Below are 25812 nucleotides of genomic sequence, written 5' to 3'. Positions count from 1 at the left end.
CTCTATCCATTGGGAGATTCTGATTCTCCTGATTTGTGGCTTTCTCAGGGTTCTGAGGTATTCTACCACAAGTCATGTGTCACTTCCCGAAACACACGAGTACACATGTTACAACCACATACTATCTCTTATACTTCAATAAATTCAAGTCTAATGAAGACTAAAATTTCAAGCCTAATATTTGGTGCATTTCCTAAGGACATGTGGATTTAAACCTAGAGACGTATTACTCTGATACCACCCTGTGAGGCCCCTAGATTTCTCTTGGGATCGGACGAACATCCGAAGTGTCGGGACATGCAATACAAGGTTACTTGCCCCTGTTCATGACATATAAGATGCAATGTTCCTAACATGCATTTAACATTATTTAATATTCATAGCGAATAATATTTGTTTTTAGCAATACTATGCACTAAACTTATAATATCCCAAATAGTTAAAACATAATCCATGCATGCTTAACAAAATAAACATCCTTATTTACAGCACGGGTCTCAGAAGACTGTAATCTCAAAATAACGGAGACATAGCTTCATCATTACATTGCCAAAATACACTACCGGGATAGCTCATTAAGTAACTCGTGTAACTTGACTAACGATGCCGGAATACTATCCAATGTGAGATCTCCATTTTTATTAGTTATAGTGTTATTTTATTTGTGTTATTATGTTGTTTATACTCTTGGTATTTTATTATTTGGGTGTGTTATTATTTATTTTGATATGTTGGGTTTTTATTATTATTATTTTTATATGTGTTATTTTTATTATTGAGGTTATTTTTGTAGTGGGTTTTATTTATTTTTGGGCTTATTATTTTATTTATTTGTGTTTTAGTTTACTGGGCCGTGTGTGTGTGTTTTAAGTGGTTCAGCCTGGTTTGTGAGACCCGTAGCCCAGCAGACAGCCCGTGTAGCCGAACCCAGCCTTGTGATTGAAGCCCAACCCGGTTTGAGAGCCCAGCCGAAGACCGGCCCAGCCCGCGAGAACCCAGCCCCCACTAACTCAAACGGCGCCGTTTTAGATGGAGCTAGGGCTCCATCTTATTCTCCTCTACGCCGCTGCTGCTTCTTCTTCCTCCTTCTTCATTTCTTCCTGCGCGCAGCACGCAGCTGCTGCCGAACGGGACCCAGCCGTGAGCCACCTCCACCTTCATCTCCCTCTCTCGTGTCGATCGGCATGCGCCCCGAAGGCTAGCTGTCAACCCGTGGCAGCACACGGTTGTTTCTCCATCCGCAAGCTCCTCGGTGGCGATGGGCATGGCTTCCGTGCGTGCTGCCGTGCCACGCGTCCGCGAGAAGACTCCCATTTCTCCACGGCTTGCTGCCGTTATTTCCTTCCTCCTCCGTGCGACACGGGTGCCATGCGAACCGCCGCACTTGGCCTATAAATAGGCCACGGCTTCTCATGGTTTGGGGATCCCGAATTGAGTATTTTGTTTGTGAAATTTTGGAGTGAAATCGAGTAACCTTGTAAGCTTTCCGAGTGCGAGTTGATGTTAAAAATTGTGAAATTTTTTGTGTAATCCGAAAGCTTGAGGCTGCTTTTGGCCGTGTTTGGTGTTTGTTCTAAGTGAGGAAATTTTGTTGGTTGTTTCCGTGAGTGTGTGGGCTGTCGGGCAGTGTTGCCGTGTACCATTGTTGCGCTGCCGCTTGTACAATTGTCCATTTCATCATGTATGTAATTTTCTCTAGTAATATTATGTGTAATTTCTCAAGTTTATAAATAAACTGTATTTATTGGCTTTATAAATTGTTGTTTAATTGTAAAATTTGTTGGTTTGTTGGAAATATATTGTGTTTGTTGAAATATTGGGCTTTAAACGATGTTATGGAAAAGTGGGCCTTGGGCCATTGGAATTATTGAGAATTTGTAATTTAATTAATTAAATACATATTTCAATGAACTGTTGAAAAGCATATTTATCGTTTTATTAAATTGTGCGGTGATGTCACGAAGTCTGTTGGATATTGATACTGCTGCGTGTGTTTCACGACCCCAAGCCGAGATGGGGCATTATCTCGGTGGAGCTTCTCTGGTCACTCGGGAGCGTAACAGACTGATGTGACGTCCCCTGAGTTGTCGCAGGGCGACAACGGGAACGGACGAGACGGTAACGCTCCCGTACCGATTCCATGACCTTTGGCTGGCGAGGTTAGAGGATGATCAGCTACGTACGCGCTAAGCGCGGAACTGAGCATCACTCGTTACGAAGTCTCATGCACGGACGTTACCCGTGATGTGACGAAGAGAGCCAGGTCGTGCGGATGGTCCCTAGGGGAGACCGTGGCGCATGCTTAATGACTAATAATTTTGATTGGACCAAAATGGGATTTTTGGTGTAAGTGACTAAAAAGTGTATTTTGGGAATAAATATATATATTTGGTATTATTGTGAATTATGTGCGTTTGGGAACGCGTGTTACTTCTTATATCTCCTAAATGTAATTTTCGTTAATTATGTACTGAGATGTCATAATCTCATGGTGGTGTTTTACCCTACGGTTCCGTTTTATGGTTCCGTAGAATCTGACGCAGAGCCTGAGTATGAACCCGAGGAATCAGCTCCGCCAGAGGGTTGACTTGCTGAGTTACTGTTCAGTGTTATGGGATTTGTTTCCCCTATGTTATTTTCTGTATTTACTTTATCTGTCGGATGACTGTTTAATCCTTGTAAAGTTATGTTATATGTTTTAAAAACAAATTCTGGTACTGAATAAAGAAAGACTTTTTATTTCTCCGCTGCGTATATTATTTTGTACACTTATTGCATGTTGTACACACTCTGAGCACTGGTCGATGGGGTGCGTGATCCGTGTGATCATCATCCCGGTGTCACGAACTCCACTAAAATAACACGTGGGGGTTGAGGGCGCCACATCCAAAGACCTAACTATGGAGGCTGCAAGCTCTGCATTGCATCTACGGCGTCTAGTCAACCTCCTTCAGTCTTCCAGTGTCTGTTCTCTACTCTGATCCTGACACATCACCTACCATTCAGGGGGAATGGTAGTTGGGACTACCACGGTGACATTTGATTACAAATCTCTACAAATTAATAGGAAACTTTCACACAGGTTAATGATGCATGCATGGCAGTAAAAGCATGAATGCATAATTAAAGTCATAAGTAAGCATAACATAACTTGACATATAACATGGCATAAATGACATAACTTGAATTGAAACTGAAACTTAGCTTGACGTGACATGACATGTACGTGAACTTAAAACATAACATAGACTAACAGCATATCATGAACGTGAACTTGAAACATAACATGGACTTGAAACATAGCATGAACGTGAACATACATAACATGAGCATGAACTTAAACATAACATAACGTGAAAACTTACTTGAACGTGAAGTACATGAACTTGAAATCTTATTCAATAGACTTAATTAATAAAAGTGACCATATTGGTGCTACACGGGTCCCCTTGAGCCGTGTGTCCCTGCCGATTACCCTATCACAACACAGGTGTATAAACTAGCTGTGAGTGCGTTAATACTTACTCCACAATTGTTATGGCCCAACGTATTCTACGTGTCACAATCGCTGTGTTTCACATAGTGTATGCTTCACAGTTATTGTGGCCCCATACTTCATGCTTCATAGTTGTTGTGGTCGCATGAATTATTTGTGCCACGCTTTCTATGGACACACGTAACATAAAGTGTGGCTCCATCGGCATTAGTGCATAACGCGCTACGACGACCAGCTAGTTAGGCCCCATTTGCAACCTTTTGACTATACTTCGTCAACCTAGTAAATTTTACACCTTTTTACACACTCCAGCATGAGCAAAGGAGTTCTACTAAGATATTACCTTATCCACTTAGGATCGTGATTGACATGAATAAGTTAACTGTCAATAATGACATTTTGTAATGTGACGTGACATGAACATGACATAAAAGACAGAAGTCCTAACTTAGCGTAACGTGACAAGAGCGTAAGACGACAGATATGACATACTTTGAGACATAAATATAACAGACAACATTTTATAACATGGCATACATGTAACAAACAATATTTCATAACATGACATACTATATAACAGACAACATTTCATAACATGACGTAACATGTAATAGTAAATATTACGTGACATAACATACATGTAACAGATGGCATGCGTAATGTGACATACTTGCAACAGAGAGTAACATGAGACAATGTATATTGTGTAACTGATAAAATTTTCGTGACAGAATAATTTGTGTAATAGATAAACATGTAATGACATGACATGTCATGAGATATATAACAACATACAAACATAAACTGTCATTCCCTTACCCATCACATATATACAATAAATTGATAGTAAGTTAAGAGTTAACTTACCTCAATTGTCGCTTTCTACGAGAATAAAGTACGAAACACGAGGAACTGAAAATAGTGATTCTAAAAAAATTAGAAATTTAATCACTAACAATTAGAAGCATGAAAACAAGCTAACTTAGAGTAAAATTACCATTTAACCTTCTATATGTGGGAAAATTACCATTTTACTCCGAACTTAAGGATTTCACACCCCAATTCCAAAAATTACCAAAAGTTACATTTCACATGTGAATTTTGGCCTAAACTCAACTATCAAATCAGAAAAATTTAAAACCATTCACAACTATGGAAAACTCACTATGGCCAAAACATTCATAGGCCATTGCTCTTGATTTTGATTGCAATTTCTTCTATCTTCAAAACCCATTTTGTAATAAGGAACTTTCTATCCTAACTTTAAAAACACACTTAAAATACCCATTAAGAAAAGCTAATCATCAAGCGCCACGCGGCACGGGTAGCAGCCGATGAGGCAAAGGAGTGTGCGACACGCACCAGTAAGATGTCAGAGCGGTCAAAGGAGTAGTCTACACGTCTCATTAACCCTTGAGAAATGAGATGGTCACCAGGAACGAAAATACGCATTTATTGAGACAGCAAGGAACCTCGGGAAGCCAAACCAACAGGCACCGAGTCGGCAGAATTAGAAGTGGTGGGAGAAGGGCTTCAAGAGACCTGAAGCGACGGGAGCCAAAGGAGCAGACTGGAATGAGGAAGAATGGAATTCCCACCCCGTGTCCGTGGTAGGAATTCGAGGGGTACTGTTAGGGGAGGCCCACCCCAGAAGGGCCCGAGCCTAGGAAAGCCCAACCACGAAGCCCGGGCCAGAGTAGGGGAGCTAAAAATCCAAGGCCACAGAATCGAAGACTGAGTGCACAACACCATGCAGGAGGGCTCGAGATACGAAATTGTACCTCGGAGGGAATTGGGAACTCGGGGCAAGAGGATCGGGAAGTGAGCGCAGGCCCAATCAAGATTGGCCTGTCGGCTCAAGGCCCAATCAAGATTGGCTTGTCGGCTCAAGGCCCAAGAGGATCGGGAGGAACGCTTCGGGGGTCGGCGAATTAACAAGTCTAGTCACCAAGCCGGACGAGCACACCATCGGCATGCACCCGGTCCCAAAGTCACGGATTTAAGGCACGAGCCAACCCAGGTCAATGTCAGGGAATCTGGTGCGCGACGGAGCGTCCCACGAGCCAAGGACGGCTCGCCCGCGATCTGACACCTCTTGGCATGATAGAGAAGTGGCGGCCAGACAGACGTAGGAAGACAAGCACGGCGCGATCTCCCGTTAAGCAGCAGACTGACACCCACTAAGGCAACTGAGAATGAGTGGTGGCAGGCCTGGCGTCTGACACGCCACGATCTCCCTCAATGGAAGGGCCCGAATCAGGTATAAATAAGGGATAACCTTCCTACGGGAGACTCTCAATTCAATCTGCATAACTATTCTACTTTGCTCTATATTTCCTTCTCCCTCGCCAAAGAACTATCTACTAACTTAGGCATTGTAGTGACCTCAGAGGCCACGGGAGCCTCTCTTTCTTCTTAGTTGCAGGCACCAAGGAGCTTGGACTTTGTGGAATTGTTCGAGCTGCGAAACACAACATCAACAGAGTTCAAAAACTAGAGACCAATAACATTCTCTATTGGTTTTTTAGAATAACACTGAAATTTGTTATTGGGAGTCCCGTGACCAATGACATATGCCTTGCTTTATAGTTGTGCACGTTCTTAAGCATTGAATGAAGTATTTGCTGGCACAAGATTGTGGATTGTGCCAAACTAACTTCTTAAGCATTGAATGAAGCAAATACTGTACTGATAAGTATACTTCATTTGGCAGTTGGACACTGAGAGATAGAGAGAGATGAAGGTATTGGGAAATATGGATTGTGGTATTGATTTCTGCATAAGACCTTGTCTAATAATTTCCATACTGATAAGTCTACTAAAGATCGGCATTATCCACACAAAAAATATAAGTCAGTTTGTGAGTTTATTTTTATAAAATTATTTTGTAAGTTTAGGCACTTCTCTTATCTGCAAGAAAAACTTAATTCTTACTTTTTGTTACCTGATTAATCAACACACTCTTTGTACAATGTAAATGAATACCCAAATGGTCTTATCATTTACTTCGAGTAAGGCTAGATATAAGCATAGTGTGCAAGCGTGGTGCACTCTATTTGAAAATGAGTGAGATTCACCATTAAAAAAATAATATTTTTTTTTTATGTGGATATCATATTTATCTATTTTGTTTTTCAATGGGAGCACACTCTATAACTGTATCTAATATTTTTATTTAAACTTTCACCCAGTACACTTTACAGGTCTAAGTACTTGCGTAACTAGAAGTATAAAAAATGGATACTTTTTCTCTCAACAAAAAAATGTGCCTCCACAGTTCAAAGAACCTGATGGAATCCATAATCTTGAGCTGGCTGATGTTTGACAATAAAACGTTCTAAAATGTGAAAAGTGTAATCACCATTTCTATTTCTAGGATCCTTGTTGCACAGCCAAAATTTTCAACTATTTTGGATAGAAGTGTACTCATTTATCATATATGCTTTACATATATACATAATCCCTTAGGTTTTAGAGGATCGATATGTCATCGCACATCCCAAAATCGACCATCTCAATGAGGTACCAGCAGTACCTAGTTGGATTCTCTACAGAATACCAAAGTCCTTATTTTCCTATATCTTCAAGCTTCCAGATGACTTGCTTGATATTGGGCCTGACAAAATGAGTAGGAGAACAACAAGTCATAGCAAGCTGAAAGGATTTGAGAATGCGTTCTTCAGTAACCCGGCGCTCATCTTCATTGTTGTTGCTGAGAAGTATGTCTGGACGAAATAAGTCTCCGATCCTATGTCCAAGGACCGCGTTTCTCATGAAGTTAGGCAGAAAGAAATCATCCTCCTCAGAAGTTGGGTTCTCATTGATCGGTTCCTTCCCTGAAAGCAGTTCAAGTAAGATTACCCCAAGGCTATAGATATCAGTCTCTTCGCTTGCATCTCTCATTTTGATTAACTCAGGAGCTTTGTAGCCCTCGGATGCTAAAGTTTCAAGCATTTCTTGGCCAGCATTAGCATTCAGCAGAAGGTGAAGGCCAAAGTCTGAGATGTATGGTTGGTAATTGCAATCCAAAAGTATGTTTTTAGACTTGAGGTTTCCATGGATTATGGGCTTCTGGAATTCTGTATGGAGATATTCCAAACCCTTGGCTATACCAATTGAGATGCTATAAATGATGGCCCATTTGTGAGAGTCACCGTTTCCATCTGCCAACGCATATGAAACAAAGTTGGTCTATTCAAAATGTTTGAAATTCAAATGAAGAAAGACAGTGCAAAGTATGCAGGAAAGCTTCTAAATCTAGTTGTTTGTTAAAATGCCGATAGTTCATGCAGGCCAAATAGATTCCATCTGAATTGGGGCAGGGAGATTTCGTCAACCTGAACACAGACTAAAAATTGTAAATATATGTGAATCTTTTTCCAGGACCCTGATTTGAAACTTGAGTCGGCCATTCGTTTTCAATCTGATAAAAGTGCTCCTATTTCACTTCCCTTTCCTTTGCCTAATCTAAATCAGGGATTGGAGCATTCCAACGGTTTAACAATCCTTTCAAAATTAAGTATTGGTACCAAGATTAGTATTGGTACAAGATAAAATAACCAGTTTTCTGTACTGAGAAACCAAAAAAACTAGGAGAAAAAGGATTATGATGATAAGTTCTGCTGTTCTATACAGCATATGTAAGCGTAATTCAGCTAAGCAAAATTGTTGGATTATGGCTTCTGTTCCCTCATATCCCCTTAAAAGTTGCAGAAAAAGGAAGAACACTGTCATCCAAGTTTAGTTTATTTTTCTTTCCATCATTTTCTCGAAAACCGATCAGAATATGAGATCATCACAAGCCATATAGACAGATTACCTCGAATGAATTCAGCCAGATTGCCGCGCCTGTAAAACGGATGAACAAGAAGCTTCTCTCCCCTCAGCCCTGCATAGAATCCTAGAAGAGGCACCAAGTTGGGATGCCTTATGCATCCCAGAAGCTGAATCACATCAACAAATTCCTCACCTCTGGCACAGCAAACTGGCCTCAGAAACCTCAGCAGCCTCAACGTGGTGCTCTGCTGCATTAAGGCCTTATACAGCGTGCCATAGTTGGACTTTCCTACCACTTCGCCCGGAGCATCCAGAATGTCACTTATTGTCAGGTCCTGCCCACCATGGAAAGTGATCAAGTCCTCTATCCGAGCCTCAACTCCATATTTCTGGTCCATGTTTTCCATATCTTCACGACCATTTTTCACCGTTCTTTTGGGGTAAAACAAGATGACAAGTATGAGAACTACCAACAAAGCTGTTGAAGTTAGTCCAAGAACTAGTATGAGCATGTGGGTGTTCATCATCCTACCAAAATCCTTCTTATTTTGCGTGAGACTAATGCAAAAAAAAAAACCGACGAATTAGTACATTCTTGGATTGTGAGAATGAATAGAGAACAAGGAATTAAGATGTGGGTAAAAGGCGTCAGATCGGAAAATGACAGACAGAATGGAAATTCGATTCATTGTTGCCGGAAAAAGATTTTCATACAGCTGGAAATACAGGACCAGATGAAGATAGAATGGAACTTTGCAGGGGTACTGTGGAACCAAGATTCTTCCAAACTATCCGACGAAAAACATCGTCGTCAATGACTCAATTAGTTAGCTACTTTGAGATCCAAGCTGGATGCGTGGCAATTACTTTTGCAGTTACGAGGTGAAAACAAAGACACAGCAAATATACGGTGGCTCAATGTAGAGAGACAGATCTGGGCATGTGATGTTTCATCCGATTAAACTGTTGTTTTTGTGTTTCTTTTTCTGTCTCAAATTTCTTCATTTTTTTTGGGTTTGTGGTAATTAGATCCATTGATGGATGCGTGTGCCTCTTCTTTATTGGATACACTTAAATGCTTGAATGCTCTTAGAGAGCACGCTCTAACAGAATAATCATAACTACAAGTTAACAACCAACGGTTGTTGGTGGTAGTTGACTATTGTTTTCTCTGATTTTTTAATTGATATATTTATTTTACCATTTATTTAACAACTCATTAATATAATTAGAGAAATAATATTTGCAGTTTGTAATGTACAGTCTCCATGTATTTTATTAAAAAAAAAAAAAGATAAATCTAAGATACACATGAAAAAATTATTTAAAATTATATAAACAAATAAATAATGATTAAAAGGATGATGAATTACATTTCTTTACAAGTCTATATTACTTCATTACAGTGGCATTGGGCCTTTTAATCATGGCACGAATTATAATTTACGTTTTGAATCGAGGATTAACTTGTAATTTTGAACTGATTATAGATATATATATATATTTATATATTAAGAGAAATTCTTTTTACAGACTAACTCATATATTAATATCTCATAGTACGAAATCATGTGATATAATGAGGTAAAAGATCCCTTCAAAATCTTATCCGAAAGAATTTGATAATTTTGTATGTTATATCTCTCATACTTTAAATTCTTAAATTTGAAAAAAAATTAAAAAAAAAATCTCGATGAGATATTGCAACGACTCCAAAATTACCTACTAATTAATAATTGCTGCACATTCTTAAATACATATATTGTCTGCGTATCCTTGAAAGTTGAGATCGTTGGAGAATAGATACAACAACAGTGTACAGATTTCCCATTTTTCGATTAAGTTCCAAACCATTTCCAGCTTTTCTCCACTTTATTTTGAAGGCTTCTTGCAAGCAATCGTCAATCAAGCTAGACTTGATCCCAGATACTATGCGCTCCCTTTTTAACTTCATTAGCTCCAGGTTTTTAGCAAGTTCATGTTGGTACAAAGGGGCTGCAAAACAAAAAAATACTGAGAAAAAAGTTTACTTCGAGGCGTATTACGAATGTCGTTTTCTTTAAGACAATATTCACATCCACCATTAACGGTATGCACACGGGTTACAAGCGAATTTACCTCCAAGATACAATGAAATTCAGAACAAGTCTGTTTGTCTAACTGCATTATGCACACACGAAATTAGACCCTAAATACCCTCATATTTTGATATTCAACCAAGAGTTAGAAATCTGTTCTCTGCAGAATGAACAGATCCTAATAATAAGTTTCAAAGAAATGAAAAAATTTTGGGAGAGAAAGAATTTCGAAATTGCCTACTTTCCTTCTATATTCTGTATTCCATCATTAAAATTCGTAGGCCAATGGGTCTATTTATAGAGGGCCACAGGATGTGAATGAAAAGTTATAACTTTTCATTTTTCTGAAATCTAAACCGAACAAGTATATGTATTGTGCCTGTTACCAAGTGACACAAAGGTTGGACCTAGTCCAACGGTCTCATTGCTTCCCTGGCTATCTATCTCCCACAAGTTTGAGTCCCCAACAGTGCAACTTTTGGCATTTTATTTGCCAAGAGATGAGCCTTATGTGGCACCATGCCTTTTCACGCGGGCTGCAAGCAGGCTCTCCGTAAATCAACAAAAATCTCTCCTTTGAAGGGGGCACGAACCAAGTCCCATGGGTGAACCTTGGAGGCTCAATACCACTAAGCCAGTTATCGTCTAAATGTAATTCTATAGACCCAAAATATTATAAGCCTATTTCATAGCTTATAAACTTTCTACAAATTCTCTATTTCCAAAATTATTCATAACTTCCAAATAAATCTCCAAAATATTATTAATAATAAATATTATATATATTATTTTAAAAATATTTCCAATAGTTTATGGACTTGTTCAGAACTCTCGGTGATATCTCTATTAAGCTGGAAAAGGTTGGTATCTACTCCCTCTCTAAGCCGAAGTCCAAAGTAAGCATGCACAACTCTCTTCAAATGATCAAAAGCAAACTGAATTTTGAACCCTGCAGAGAGCAAGGCCTTCAAGTACTTCCACCAATTTCTTAGTTGATCTTCTGAGATGTCTAAAACCCTGGTGTTGTACATGCTGTCTAAATCACATAATACAATAAAGATAAGAGTGGTATCTGTACTGACATCCCCATATTTGGAGAACAAGCTTTCTAGGATAGGGACCAAGCTCCGAGGCACCAAGTAATCCCTGACATTAACAATCTCCTCCTCTTCGTCCCAAAATTTCATAGATTATTTGGGCCCCAAAGCAATCTTTTGCTCAAAGTCAATGTAGGCCTTGTCCAAAAAGAAGGAAATATTTGGGCTATCCTGCTTATCATCAGAAGAGTTTGGATCTTGATCAACACTAGTACTGCTACTCCCTCTTTCTTCAGTCGCTAAAAGCTTGTTGAATTCCATAGATTCCTCTTCAGTCAAGGAGTTTTTTATATGATGAAAGGTTAAAGCAGGCTTGGGTTCCTATGCTTTTTGTACTCCTACGTTACCATGTATTTCGAATGCTCGTGTCGTTGTCGTTTCGTACATGTCACTGAAAGATGTTAGCAGATCATCCCAAGTTAGCAGTAAATCGTGATTGGAGTTCGAAATTTTGTCTTGGCTCACTACATGTTTTGATCGCCTGAGCATCTTCTGTTTGAAGGAACTCTTTTACCTCCTGGGTTTTCGCAATCACCTTTCCAGCTAGTTTTCCTTGAGGCGTCCTCAGTTCCACATCCCCATATTCTCCCTTCAACCATCGCCCAACCTGATCACAACCATTCGAACGTTGGTCAAGAGCCATGATGCAAGACACTGGTAGTACCCATAATTTTGTGGATACTGCAGTGGCACATAAATGTGGACTAGAAATACAGCAATCTGATCCTCTGCAGGTTAGAATTGCAAATGGTGATATGGTGGCTAGTGATGGGAAGTGTAGTAATGTGGCCCTACATATACAAGGTACAACCTTTGTATCTGATTTACTTACCTTGAATTTAGGTGGTTGTGATATAGTGTTGGGAGTACAATGGTTGCTGTCCTTAGGCCTTATCCTTTGGGATTTTGGCAAGTTGAGTATGCAGTTTACTTACAAAGGAGTTTTGACATGTTTAAAGGCATTAGCTTCCACTTCTAGCAACCTTGTTGATGATGTTGAGGTTGCCAAACTATCTCCAATGGAGAACAAGGGATTATTTTTGCAAATAACTGCAATTCAGTCTCAAGAGGTGTTACATGATGTACTTCAAGATATCTTGAATCTGTTAGACAGATTTCAGACAGTTTTTGATGAACCAAGAGGCTTACCTCCACAGAGGTCTCATGACCATCAAATATTTCTGAAAAAAGATTCTACACCAGTGAGTGTGAGGCCATATAGATATCCATATTACCAAAAGACTGAAATTGAAAAAATAGTTAAAGAATTGCTACAATCTGGTGTCATTAGGCCAAGTCAGTCACCATTTTCTTCACCTGTCCTTTTAGTGAGGAAGGAGGATGGTTCTTGGCGAATGTGCACAGACTATAGGGTACGTAATGAAGCCACAATCAAAGATAAATACCCTATACCAGTAGTGGATGAATTGCTTGATGAACTTTTTGGAGCAGCTATTTTTTCCAAGCTTGATTTAAGGTCAGCTACCATCAGATTCGCATGAAGGAGGATGACATTTCCAAGATAGCATTTCGAACACATTAGGGTCATTATGAGTTTCTTGTAATGTCCTTTGGACTCACTAATGCACCCTCCACATTTCAAGGTCTTATGAATGATGTCTTTAAACCATTTTTAAGAAAGTTTGTCATTGTTTTCTTTGATGATATACTTGTCTATAGTAGAGATTTGCAATCCCATTTGAAGCACTTTGCCACTGTTTTGAACACCTTACAAGATCATCAATTGTATGCAAAGAGATCTAAGTGTCACTTTGCTTGCCTTGAGATTGAGTATTTGGGGCACATTTTTTCTAAGGAAGGGGTCAAGGCAGATCAGAAGAAGATATAGTCAATGATTAAATGGCCAGTGCCTAAATCTGTTAAAGCATTGAGGGGGTTTTTAGGATTGATTGGTTACTACAAATGTTTATTTGAGATTATGACATTATAGCTGCTCCATTAACAGCCTTGTTGAAAAAGGAGGCTTTTAAATGGTCTAAGGAAGCAACTAAAGCATTTGAGGAATTGAAGCAAGTTTTAACTCAACCTCCTGTTTTGTCCTTGCCAGATTTTTCTAAAGTATTTGTAATTGAATGTGATGCTTGTGTGAGTGGTGTAGGGGCTGTATTGATGCAAGAGCAAAAGCCTTTGGCTTTCTCTTAAGCCAAGCTTTAAAAGGAAAAAATCTGCAATTATCAACCTATTAAAAAGAATTTTTGGCTTTAGTCTTGGCAGTCAAAAAGTGGGGGCCTCATTTGTTGGGTGGTTCATTCATTATTAGCTGACCATCATAGTTTGAAGTACTTGTTGGAACAGAAGGTTGGAACTCCTGCTCAACAAAAATGGCTCTCTAAATTGCTTGGTTATGACTTTTCTATGGAATACAAAAAAGGGGTGGAAAACAAAGTGGCAGACGCCTTGTCTAGGAAAGATCAGTGTGAGAATGTGCATTATGTGCTAGCCATATCTGTTCCAAACCCTACTTGGTTGGAAGAGATTAAGAGGGCATATGCTGAAGATCAAGTGGTGCAGCAGCAGTTTGTGATTTTGCAGCAGGATCCTACTTCAAGCTCATCATTTTCTATTAAATGAGGGATTTTGTTCAAGAAAGGAAGGTTGTATATTCCTGACTGTGCTGACTTAAAAGTCAGGATATTGCATTTTATTCATGCAAGTCTTGCTGCAGGTCACTCAGACTTTCATAAGTCACTACAGAGAGCAAGATCTGATTTTTATTGGCCTAGTATGAAAACTGAAATAAAGAATTCATCAAGGAGTGTGAAGTTTGCCAAAGAAATAAAGTTGAAAATGTTCTTCCAGCTGGGTTGCTTCAACCCTTGAAAGTTCCTCAGGCAGTTTGGACTAATATCTCTATGGATTTTGTGGAGGGACTACCTATGTCTAAAGGTTACTCAGTTGTAATGGTGATTGTTGATAGGCTTTCAAAATATGCTCATTTCTTGCCTTTGAAACATCCTTTCACAACAGTTAAAGTGGCCTCAGTTTTCTTGGATCATGTTTTTAAATTACATGGCATGCCAAAATTTGTTGTATCAGATCGTGGCTCTACCTTCCTCAATTCTTTTTGGAAGGAGTTCTTCAAGTTACAAGGTGTGAATATGGCTCGCTCTTCAGCATACCATCCTCAAAGTGATGGTCAAACTGAGGCTGTAAACAAGTGTTTGGAGCAATTTTTAAGGTGCTTTTCAGGTGACAAACCAAGACAGTGGTCTGAGTGGTTAGCTTTGGCTGAGTGGTGGTACAATACCAGTTTCCATACTTCTACTAAACTCACACCATATGAGGCAGTTTATGGTGTCCCACCCACCCCACTTCGAGACTATGTTCCTGGTCTCTCATCTAATCAGGCTGTGGAGGAATTGTTGAAGTCTCGTGAACAGATATTGGACATTTTGAAGACTAATATGCTGTTGGCACAAGAGAGAATGAAATTTCAGTATGATAAACAGCATACTGAGAGGACTTTTGCAGTGGGGGATTGGGTCTATTTAAGGCTTCAGCCTTATAGAAAGAAGTCCTTGGCAGTGAGGAGAAACATGAAGTTGTCACCTAAGTTTTTTGGGCCCTTTCAAATATTGGAGAGGATTGGACAGGTGGCTTATCGCCTTGAGTTACATTCCCAATCACAGCTACATCCTGTTTTCCACATTTCTTGTTCAAAGAAGAAGGTTGGACAACATATTTCTCCTTTGACAACATTGCCTCTAGTAAATGTTCAAGGAGAAGTTGCACCTGAACCTCTGAATATTCTGTAGTGCCGTAGCAAGAAGGTGAATAACAGGGCAGTGGGAGAAGTTTTGGTTCAATGAGAAGGAACTGATGCTGACCAAGCTACATGGGAACCTTATTGGCAACTAAGGCATAGCTTTCCTCACCTTGTGGGCAAGGTGCTTTGAAGGGGAGGGGTATGTAAGGGTCCAGAGATTGAGCAACATCGATGAGATTGTGTGCAGCAGTAGTTAACAGTTGAAGGTTCGTGGGAGAGTCACATGCAGCAATAGAAATAAAGATGAAAAGTTAGTTTTGTTAGTTAAAGGTTGGGAAATACGACAGGTCGTATTGAGTGAGTATTCGTGTTGTCGTTTTGGGATTAATGAAGTGTAATGGAACGATGTCGTTGTGTTAGTGTAGTCTGTTATGGTGTTAGTGTAGAAGGCACGAAACGGTGCCGTTCTATTAATTGTCAGCTATAAAAGCAGAAAATAAAGAAGTAAAAGGCATGAATGAATTCAACAGAATTTCCCTCGTGTTTCTCTCTACTTTCCTCTCTCCATTCCCTTCTATAATTCTCTCTCTAATTCTTGGATCTTCTCTCTCATATTCTTGGTAACTCACACTCAGAAATAGGGCTCATTACAAAATATCTATACAAACATTTTATCAAAATATATATATATATATATACACACTTACACACACACACAAACCTTCATGCTATATAAATGCTAAGAGTATAATCTACTGCACCAACCAGTCCCTAAACAATTGCATCACAAGATTGTTTGCATATAAGGAAAGTGAAGCTAATGTGACGGATGCAAATCTGCTGCATTCATAAAATGCAATCACTTGATTGCTGCTCATAATAGGGGATATTGATTGCCTTGAATGTAATCCCAATAATCATGGGAATGCCTTAATTATTTATTCATTTGTACAACATATATATATATATATGAAAAATTCTATTGCCGGTGTATAGAGGAGCACACCTAGTAAAATACTTACATGACATGATTTGATTTGAAAAATTAATTTTAAAATTAAAATCTTACAAATCAAATCTTACAATTTAAGTGATGTGGATGACAAATTGACTTGAGAATAGAATAACTATATATATATAGTTATATATTTGGAAAGGGCTTTTTATACCCAACTGGGCCAGGCCCAAGCCGCCCCATTAAACCCCTTGATAGATGGCTTTGCAGGCCAGGGAGTGATAAGGAAAAGGGTCCAGATAGGCTCGAGAAATGGGAAACAAACAACCGTTCCTCCCGACTCGGCGCAGTAATGAGGAAAGACTAGTTAGGATCTTGTCCCTCACAGGATTGGCTACATTAAATGCAACGCCATACCATCCAGAACAAGGGTGATAATTAAAGTGATAGAAGGGGAAAAGGTTAGCGACAGATCAAAGGTGACCCATTCGATCACTCTCTCTCTAGCTCTCTACTACTTTCCTTCTTCCTTGGCTTTGCCCGAGAGGTCCTGACTTTGACATCGAAGGTAACACCGTCGCACCCAACCACCACTTCTTCCACTCTTGCAGGTACTGGGAGCGTTGTCGCAATTGGTGTCTACCAAACATGCTTCAACAATTGGCACCTTTTGTGGGATCCAAAATTTTTTTGGTCTAACAGCATCAACGTGCCTTTTGTATGCGAGTCACAACGAGTTCTTGCGTGACCCTTGAGCAGGAGTCTACGTAGGCAAGCATGCGAGGGAGAGTTGCGGAAATGGAGGAACTTGTGAAAAGATTGACTTCGGACGCAGAGGCCCTCCAGCGAGAGAACGAGGCACTAAAGTAGAAGAACGTCGAGCTCAAGGAGGCGTCAAACCAAGTCGAACCGAGTGTATGGAGGGGAAGTCGCAGAACACTAGCGGGGTGCCACCTTTAGATGAGGAACACAAATGGATGGGTGACGAGTGTCGCAGCCTCATGGACAAGTATGAGGAGATGGCAAAAATGATAAGAGGAATGTCCTCAGTGGGCTAGTTGTTCAGCAGCATAGACCTGCCCCATAGCGCCAAGGTGATGGTCGTCTCACTTCCACCCATATTTAAAGCTCCTCAGATAGAGATGTACGACGGGTCGAAGGATCTCGTCGAACACCTGGAGACGTTCAAAACTCACATGACGCTACATGGCTTCTCTGGGATAGCATGCCAGATATTCCCTTTGACATTAAAAGGCTCCGTCTGGGCGTGGTTTGGAGCCCTTCGGTCGGGCACCATCCACAACTTCAAAGAACTAGGCCAGCAATTCTTGACGCAGTTCATGACTAACTAAAATCGAAGATGGCTTGCTTTATACCTTTTCACATTAAAGTAGAGGGAGGAGGAACGCTTAAAGGCATACTTATACTGCTTCAATAAAGAGCGGTTGACCACGGACAACCATAACGAGACGTTCACCCTAGAGGCACTCATGGGCGACCTCTGGCCCTTAAGCCCCCTTCATAGTAGAAATTGCACGGAACACCCCAGCTATCCTCCTGGATTTCATAGATCGGGCTGATGACTTCGTCAATGCCGAAGATACCTTTCGGGCCTTGACCACCCCAAGGCACACAAGCGCGGAGCAGGGAGCGAGCGGATCCAAGTAGAGCACCGGCCCAAAGACCCACAAGAAGGAAACCAAGACAAGGAAGGGACAAAGCGAGAAAAAGGGCGACAATAGAATCTCCTCCAGGAAAGCCCACACTAGCATGTACATACTGATGTGGGGGGAACAACAACCGTGGGAGGGCTTTGACTGCGATTGGAAAGCTCACGCATATTGCACCTACCATGAAGAGGAGGGTCATCGGATAGAAGATTGCCAGTTCTTGAAGAGGAAGATTATGTCGAAGATCAAGGAAGATGTCCGAGAAGAAGTTCGAAGGGAGATGTTTGGGCGACTGAGCACCCATCGCCTGTCGCCTCCTAGGTGGGCGGGCAAAGACAAGAAGGAGCCGAGATAGGAAGGTTGGAAGAGCGAAAGCTCAAGGAGGAGAAATGTGAGGAGAAAGTAAGGGAGTCCACGAAAACAGAACCAAAACAATGTCCTATTGGGTGAAATCCACACCAACGCTGAGGGACTCGCTAGTAGGGAGGCATTCACATCCGGCAAAAGGGTTACGTCCGAAAGGCGAGACACGAGGAGGTCTTTAGTGTCGGGAGACCACCCAAGCAAGCCTGGACACAAAAGACCCCGTTCGTTACCTTTGACGATAGTGACTACAAGGGAGTGATCTATCCACACGACAATGTCATGGTGGTGACGATACTAATGGCCAATTACACAACTAGGAGGATATTAGTAGAAAATGGTAGTTCAGCCAACATCCTCTTCTGGGAGGCGTTCATCAAGATAGGGATCGGCTAGGACAAGCTGCGACCATACCCCACACAACTGAGGGGATTCTCTGGCAAAACTTTACAACCACTAGGGTCTATAACACTGCAAGTCACCGCATGGAAGGGAAGACCAACGAGCTCAAGTCTAAGTAGCGGAGGAAAGGAAAGTCGTCCCCTTATCTACTGAAGCTGACAACGGGACAACCAAGTCAGGGCCCAACGAACCAGCAAGCTGAGAAGCTCTGAAACGGGCGAGAGGCCCCCTTTTTTCTTTTGCATGCAATGACTTCCCATGTAGAAAGCCAAGGATGAGATTAATAAGTGAACTTACGTGTATGTATATGTGTATGTGATTGAGCAACGCAGCAACCCTTCTCGCCACTTAGAGTGGTCGATTTTAGATCCCCCCTGGTTCCTTAGGTTGATGCTCCGTGCTCACACATCGACGACCATTTGCCACCCAGCACGATCGATTTCAGATTCCGCCTAGTTTCTCAGATTGATGCTCCACACTCAAACCTCGATGGTCAAAGGGAGGAACACCTGTCATAAGTGTCCTAGTTCTTCCTCACCACCCAACATGGTCGATTTCAAATCCCGCCTAGTTTCTTAGGCAGATGCTCCGCACTCATGCCTCAGTGACCAATTGCCACCCAACGTAATTGATTTCAAATCTTGCCTAGTTCCTCAGGTCAATGCTCCGCACTTGAATCTTGGTAGTCAAATGGGGGAACACCTCTCCTAAGTGTCACAGTCCCACCTCGCCATCCAGCGCGGTCGATTTCAAATCCTGCTTGATTCCTCAGGTCGATGTTCTGCGCTCAAATCTTGGAGACCAACTGCCACCTAGCACATTCAATTTAAGAGTCTATCTCGTCCCTCAGGTCAATGCTTTGTACTCGAACCTCAATGGTCAAATGGGGAACACCTTTCCTAAGTGTCTCAATCCCTCATCGCCATGCAGTGTGGTCGATTTCAGATCCCGACTGGTTCCTTAGGCCGATGCTTTGCACTCGCGGCTCGGCGACCAATCGCAACCCTACGCGGTTGGTTTCAGATCCCGCCTGGTTCCTCAGGTCAATGCCCCGTGAAGGGGCGAGCAAATGAGCTAAGAATGCCACGTGAAGAAAGCCCGATCGGGCCTTAAACAAGAAAAATAAGAGAAGAGGGAGAGAAGAAGAAAAGAAAGACAATAGGCGAGGGAAACATGGATTTGCGACAAGACAAGGGAAGAACGCCAAAATTTACATCTATTATGTGTTCAAACGTTACAAAGATATAAAGTCCCCCGTTCTCAAGTGGGTGAAAAGTGACAAGTATACAATTAAGGGCGGACAGTCGAGTTGGGGAAGGCGTCAAGTTGGGGTGTTAGCCGGTTGGTCCAGACTGGAGAAACCGATTGGACTGGACCGAAGTTAGTCTGGTCCGGTCCCGGTCCAAGAAATAGAGGACCGAAGTTGGTCCAGTCAGGTCTCGGTTTAGGGGTTTTCCACCCCAGACCGAACTGAATTAAGTATATATTATATATATTATTTATATAATAATTGTATAATTTATTATGTAATTTTCATCTAACCTATCACCATTAAAAATATAAAATTTTAAATATGTTATTAATAAATTAATATTCTATCAATTAACTAATGTATAATATCAATTAACTAATTATATAACAATTACATAAGTTAATAATGTAATTTTCATCTTATTTATTATCATTGACTATATAAAATATTTTTTATTAAGTTATCTACATTAATAATTCACTTAATTTTAATTTAGTATTTCAAATAAATTTTTTTATTATTTTATTTTTAAGTATAAAAGAATAAAAAAATAATTGGGCCGAACCAAACAAATTGACCAGACTGATAGGTACCAGTCCGGTCCCTAGGTATCTTCGGTCTAGGGAAATGATGGACTGAAAATTCTGACCCATCACCCCCCCGGACCGGACCAAACTGAATTGGACTGAATTGCACCCCTAGCATCAAGCATCAAGTCACGCCCCAGAGAGTTAAGGGAGTCACGGTCCTCCACGGTGGGCACAAACCGAGCCAAGTGTAGGGTACCAGGGCTATCACGGGGGTTCGCTGCCAAGTTTCCTCTCACCCTCTCCAGCCCTCGGGAGTACCCGCGACCCTAACCCTGGTTACGGAGTCACTTGGCTGCCACGAGTTGAGGTGTGATTCGGGCTTGTTTTTCATTGGCGGCGGTGAGCTTGGCTTCCAGAGTCTTCACCGTGCCTCGCGAGACCTCATCTCCCTCTTGAGTTGCAAGTGCAGCTCCCCCAACTCTACATACAGGTTATCGGCCTTATCATTGTCTCTCTAAAGCGTCGCATTTTTCGCCACCAATGTGACCTCTCCGGTCTAGAGTTCCTTGATGCATGTGTCTAAGTTGTAGCAAACCCACTCAGCTTCTACTAATGAGGCGACATAGGCCAAGCAGCACTGATGTAACGCCCTGTTCCCGGAGGTCCAGAGAGTTAACTCTTAATACCTAGAATCAACTTAAATAATACAACTATAAAGTCCAGAAAATTCCATAAAACATTAATCCAGTTAACTAAACCAAATATCTAAGTTCCTCCAAGGGGACAATAAAGAAAACCTCAATAACATAAATTAAAAAACTCTCCAAAACTCGAAATTATCCTTAACTCATAAGATAAAAAATAACCGAAAAATAAAATCAGTTTACTAACAACGACTCTCAGATAAGCACTTGTACCCTTAGGTACTTATTCCACTTTGATCATCACACCTTGCTAAAACTTCCTACTCTTGTTCTCCAACTGAACCATCAAAATTATCTGAAAAAATATATGGAGATAAGGGGTGAGTTATCAACAACTCAGTAAGTAGAGAACATATACCAGTGTATAAACATGAACATTTACAAAAATCAGAATGCAGAACAAAATATTTTCATTTTCAGAGTGCGGAAGCAGAACATGTTATCAAAATATCAGAACGAAGATTTAGAAATAATTTCATTCAAAATATTTTTTGGCATAGCATAAAAGATCATCATCATCATCAGAACATCATATCAGAACGGAGGCCATGTATAATCCCCGTGGTAGGGTTGTGCATCTGCGGATAGCCAAGCAGAACATGAAACACTCTGTCACCAAGGTGTGCACTCAAAACAAAGACCACTACTATAACCCGTGGCAGGGCCGTATCCACTATTATTACCCGTGGTTGGGCCGTATCCACTATTATTACCCATGGCCACTATTATTACCCGTGGTTGGGCCATATACACTATTATAACCCGTGGTTAGGCCGTATCCACTATTGTAACTCGTGGTTGGGCCGTATGCCACTATTATCACCCGTGGCAGGGCCGTAACTGAACAGAACGGAAACAAAATCAAATTCAGAATCAGAGAATCATGTCAAAGGTTTTCAGAAATCACGTCTTATCCAAACAGAGTACTGAACAAAAATCTTCGGAACAGAACAAAATCATATCACAACATAATTTATGCACAAATTTCATATTCGCTCTCATTTTCAAAGTTTAGAAACAGAATGTCAAAAATAAGCTTATGTCTACACCAGTCATGACAGAAAATACTTTCTTCTTAAACAGAATCTCATGAGTAATGCAGAACAAATAACTGAGGTAATTCAAATTTCTTTTCATAACAAAACATGCATATTTTCCAAAAAGGACCTCAGTTTATTTTATTTAATGCAAAGTCTAGTATAGGAACCCCGCTTACCTGAACTTCTTAGCTTTTCAGAATTTTCCTCAAAATGCCGAACAAATATTAATCGTCACCTATAAAATAATCACGTAACTTCCATAAATTTCCGATCAAACATGTACCTCAATATTTAAACCTGATATGCTAAAATAACCTATTTTCTTAAACTTCTAAAATTATCCTAACCCTTACAATATATCATCCATTTCTAAAATCGTTGATGTCCATTTGATAACTTCAACTAAAAACATTTAAAAGTCTAACTTATTTATTAATGAAAACAACTTATAAAGTTTAATACTAGATAATATAATTATCCCAAAATATTTGAAAGTAAACCATAACTATTTTTTAAAAAGACTAAATCATATCTAAAGTGTAAAAACAACATTACTCTAATATTATTTACTTTAAAAATAAAACTTTACTTAATAACATGTTAAAATGATTTTCTGTAACCATAATTAAATAACAGCGTACTAAAGCATAATAAAAGTTTAAAAGCCCATTAATAATACATGTAGTAAAGGGTATTACAGTAATTTCATTTAATTCTTTGAAAACTAACAAAAGAAAACTACGTAAATCACATAGCATGCACGGCAAAGCTTACCCACGGAGGAAAATCAAGCGGCGGCGTGCGACGTAAGCGAGGGACTAGGCAGACGGCGGTGATCTCGGCGGAGCATTGGACGAGAGAGAGAGAGAGAGAGAGAGAGAGAGAGAGAGAGAGAGAGAGAGACCAACGAAAAGAGGAGAAAAAAATGAAAGACATAGAGTAAGCCGAGAGAGTGTGACACGGAGGTGCTGTCGGTGGCTTACCGAGCGGGACGCGGCGGACCTGGGTGCACGACCGGCGTGTTTTGGAGGTTCCCACTTGAGGCTGAGCAGTTGGGCGGCGGCGTTGCAGTTCACTATGGAGGGAAGTAGGTGCTCTACTTCCGGTGGTGCAAAACAAAGTCTTACGTGAGGCGTTGCTGCGGTGCACTGCTGCTGCTGGGCATTTCCTGGACGTGGAGGTAGTGGCTGTTCCACGGTGGTCCCGTGGTTGACACAAGGAAAACTGGCTGCTAGGCTTCACGCGGTGGTGAGGACAGCACTGAAGTTGGACAGTGGGAGGGTGAATGAGGATTGCTCTGTTTTTAGTTGTGAAAACAGAGGCTCACCGTGTGACTGCAGGTGACTTGGTGGCTTTCAAACATGGTGGTTACAAGGCTGGTTACGGTTGTGGCGGTCTGGGTAGAAGGTTACGCGCGATGGACGACCCAGGTTGCTTCCACAGATGCCGAGGTCGCACGGGTGTTGATTTTTAAGGAACAAAGCACGGAACAACAACCAAATGCTTCTCGGGTTGGGCTCACTGTGATGCCCAGTGGCTGGCAATGGTTTTGAGGAGGAGTTTGGGTGATGATCGAGGTAAACAAAGGAGGGCAGATGCTGTGGGAAGTTTGGTTGGCCGAGGTCATGAATAGAGGGCGGCGGCAGCTTGGCTTCATCATGCACGAGGGATAAGTGTATCTGTGCGTAAGTATATATGTGATGAGAAAACCCTAGAGGGATGAGGGAGAGACGTGTGGGCGGATGTGTTGTGCGTGTGCATGGAGTGGACGAGAGGAAACTTACGGGAATTAAGAAATAAATACGGAAAGAGAAGAAAACAAAATAAAACATGCGGGAAAAAAAAAAATAAACGTGTGCAGAAAAAAAGAAATAAAATAAAATAAAATGAACTAAAATAAATAAAAAATTTAACTTGATTGGGTCTGGGTGTTACAACTGATCGACCTCCCTCACCTCCTCCTCCTCCTGACAGAGTGCTCACTCTAGGTTCGAATCGCTCTCTTCCGCAGTTGCCCTTACGACAAACTCATGACGAGATACCTTTTGCCTTAGCGCTTCTTGTCTACATGAAGATCAGACTCCTCTTTGCGAAGGTCCTTGATGATTCGCCATAAATGCCCATTTTCATCCTCCATCTCATCGTAAGCATTATTGGCACACTCCAGCGCAACTCTAAGTTGAAACATCTCATTGTACACCCATCCACCCAAACTGCATAAGGCCTCAACTTCGTTCTCCTCCTTGGCCTGACCCATCCACGACCCAGGCCTCTAGGAATTCAAAACCTTGCCAAATGAGAAACTGTTAGAAAGTCAGAGCACAAAGCCTAAACTGCAAACAAGGCGGGAAAGGGAAAGAAACCCTACCGGGTAGAGCTGGTCGACCATCTCCCTTATCGCCTCAGCCCTAGCACCTTTGGCACCAATTCCCAAAGGGGGAGACGATGAAGTGTCATCCTCGCTCCTGGGAGCTGAGCCTCCAGGAGGCCCGAGAGTAAGGGCTCAGGGAGCGTCAAACCCTTGCATCGCATCAGGCTTGCGTCCCAGAGTAGTTGGTTGTCCCCTGTTTCAGCCGTGAAGAAAGGTCACCCCTTCTGCGAAGTTGGCTGGCCGGGAAACTTCATCACAATCAGCAGTTGGGGGGTACCCTGTTTGACTAACGGTCTGGTCAAAGGCGAAGACACTGAGTACCCATCCTCACTCAGCATCATGGGGTTGTCGTACGAAAGGCCCTCGAGAGCAGTGGGCTTGGGAAACGTCACACCCACAGAAGCCGCGATTGAGCCAACGTTAGAGGGACGCAGGTCATCACTATCGCCACCCTGGAAGGTCCCCTTTGGCTGATGGGAAGCGCCACCTAGTATTGACAAGGCCTCCCGATCAACATCTCCCAAGACATGGGTATGCACAGGAGCTTCTAGGCACTCGGCGAGGACGATCTCCCTAGGAGCATCATGATTTGGATGCTATAAGGCCTTAAGGAACGTCGCCTCCAGCTCCTCCTCGTTGAAGTTAGGGCTGACCCCCCCTCCCAAGATCGCAGCGAGGTAGGTGGAACATCTTGGACAGACAGAGATGTGGACGTCGCCTCTGGGGAAGGTGCTCCAGATTGCCTAAATCATTGCCGAGCCCTTCCAAGTCAAGGGACGTCGTTTCGTCCTCCAAACAGAGTCTCTTCATAGCCCCCCTCCAAACTGAGGAAGACGCTCCAGACTGCCCTAAATCATTGCCGCTTCATCCCTTGTGGGTACGCCTTTAGAAAGTCACGGTCCACCGCATGAGATCGGTTAGACGTAATAAGGAACCAAGTGATATTGTCCTCAGTCAAGAGAACGTCAGTCTCAACCTCCTTCAAATGCTCCTAGACCCAGGAGTACACTAGTTGAATGCGAGCCTGCTCGTGCTCGGACAGGTCAATCCTAATCGTCCTATCATCAAGAACAACTCCTCAATTGGATCAAACGAAGAATTCCTCGGCGACAGCTTCTCCAGGCGGGAATTCCCATCTCTCACCCAAGACTCTCACCCAAGATGAAGAAAAATTTGTTTTGCCACGACTTGGCGTTGGAATGGCGTGCCTCAAATCAAGCAAGACGAGAGCAGAAACTACATATGTTTCCCTCCGATGCCGAACCGCGTGGGTGAATAGAAACTCCTGGACAGTCAAGTCTGGATACTCCTCTCTAAAGGACTCTAAGACCATCTGTCACGCCATGCAACA

The 25812-nt window shown here is 41.6% G+C and overlaps 1 protein-coding gene and 1 long non-coding RNA gene across 2 annotated transcripts; both read right to left on the bottom strand.

Annotated features, from left to right (window-relative positions):
- Positions 1-6848: 6848 nt before the first annotated feature.
- LOC109007948 (putative kinase-like protein TMKL1) lies at positions 6849-9005 on the bottom strand. Its single transcript, XM_018987861.2, has 3 exons — positions 8987-9005; positions 8316-8830; positions 6849-7659 (listed from the first exon to the last, which is right to left on the bottom strand). Exons 2-3 carry the CDS (start codon positions 8797-8799, stop codon positions 7064-7066), a joined length of 1080 nt encoding a protein of 359 aa, XP_018843406.2. The 5' UTR covers positions 8800-8830; positions 8987-9005; the 3' UTR covers positions 6849-7063.
- Positions 9006-9966: 961 nt separating this feature from the next.
- Positions 9967-22306, bottom strand: LOC118347940. The gene is made up of 2 exons (XR_004801132.1): positions 22267-22306; positions 9967-10267 (listed from the first exon to the last, which is right to left on the bottom strand). It is a non-coding gene; the product is annotated as an uncharacterized LOC118347940 (long non-coding RNA).
- Between the last annotated feature and the right edge of the window lie 3506 nt (positions 22307-25812).

The sequence above is a fragment of the Juglans regia genome, chromosome 3, assembly GCF_001411555.2.
Source record: "Juglans regia cultivar Chandler chromosome 3, Walnut 2.0, whole genome shotgun sequence".
Lineage (NCBI taxonomy): Eukaryota > Viridiplantae > Streptophyta > Magnoliopsida > Fagales > Juglandaceae > Juglans > Juglans regia.
The sequence above is the reverse complement of the archived record's forward strand: the minus strand, read 5'-3'. Positions and strand labels throughout refer to the sequence as shown.

Coding starts and splice junctions, on each gene's coding strand:
- LOC109007948 (XM_018987861.2), bottom strand. CDS start 8,799: ATGATGAACACCCACATGCTCATACTAGTTCTTGGACTAACTTCAACA. Junction 7,660..8,315: donor TCTGGCTGAATTCATTCGAG/GTAATCTGTCTA, acceptor ATGCGTTGGCAG/ATGGAAACGGTGACTCTCAC.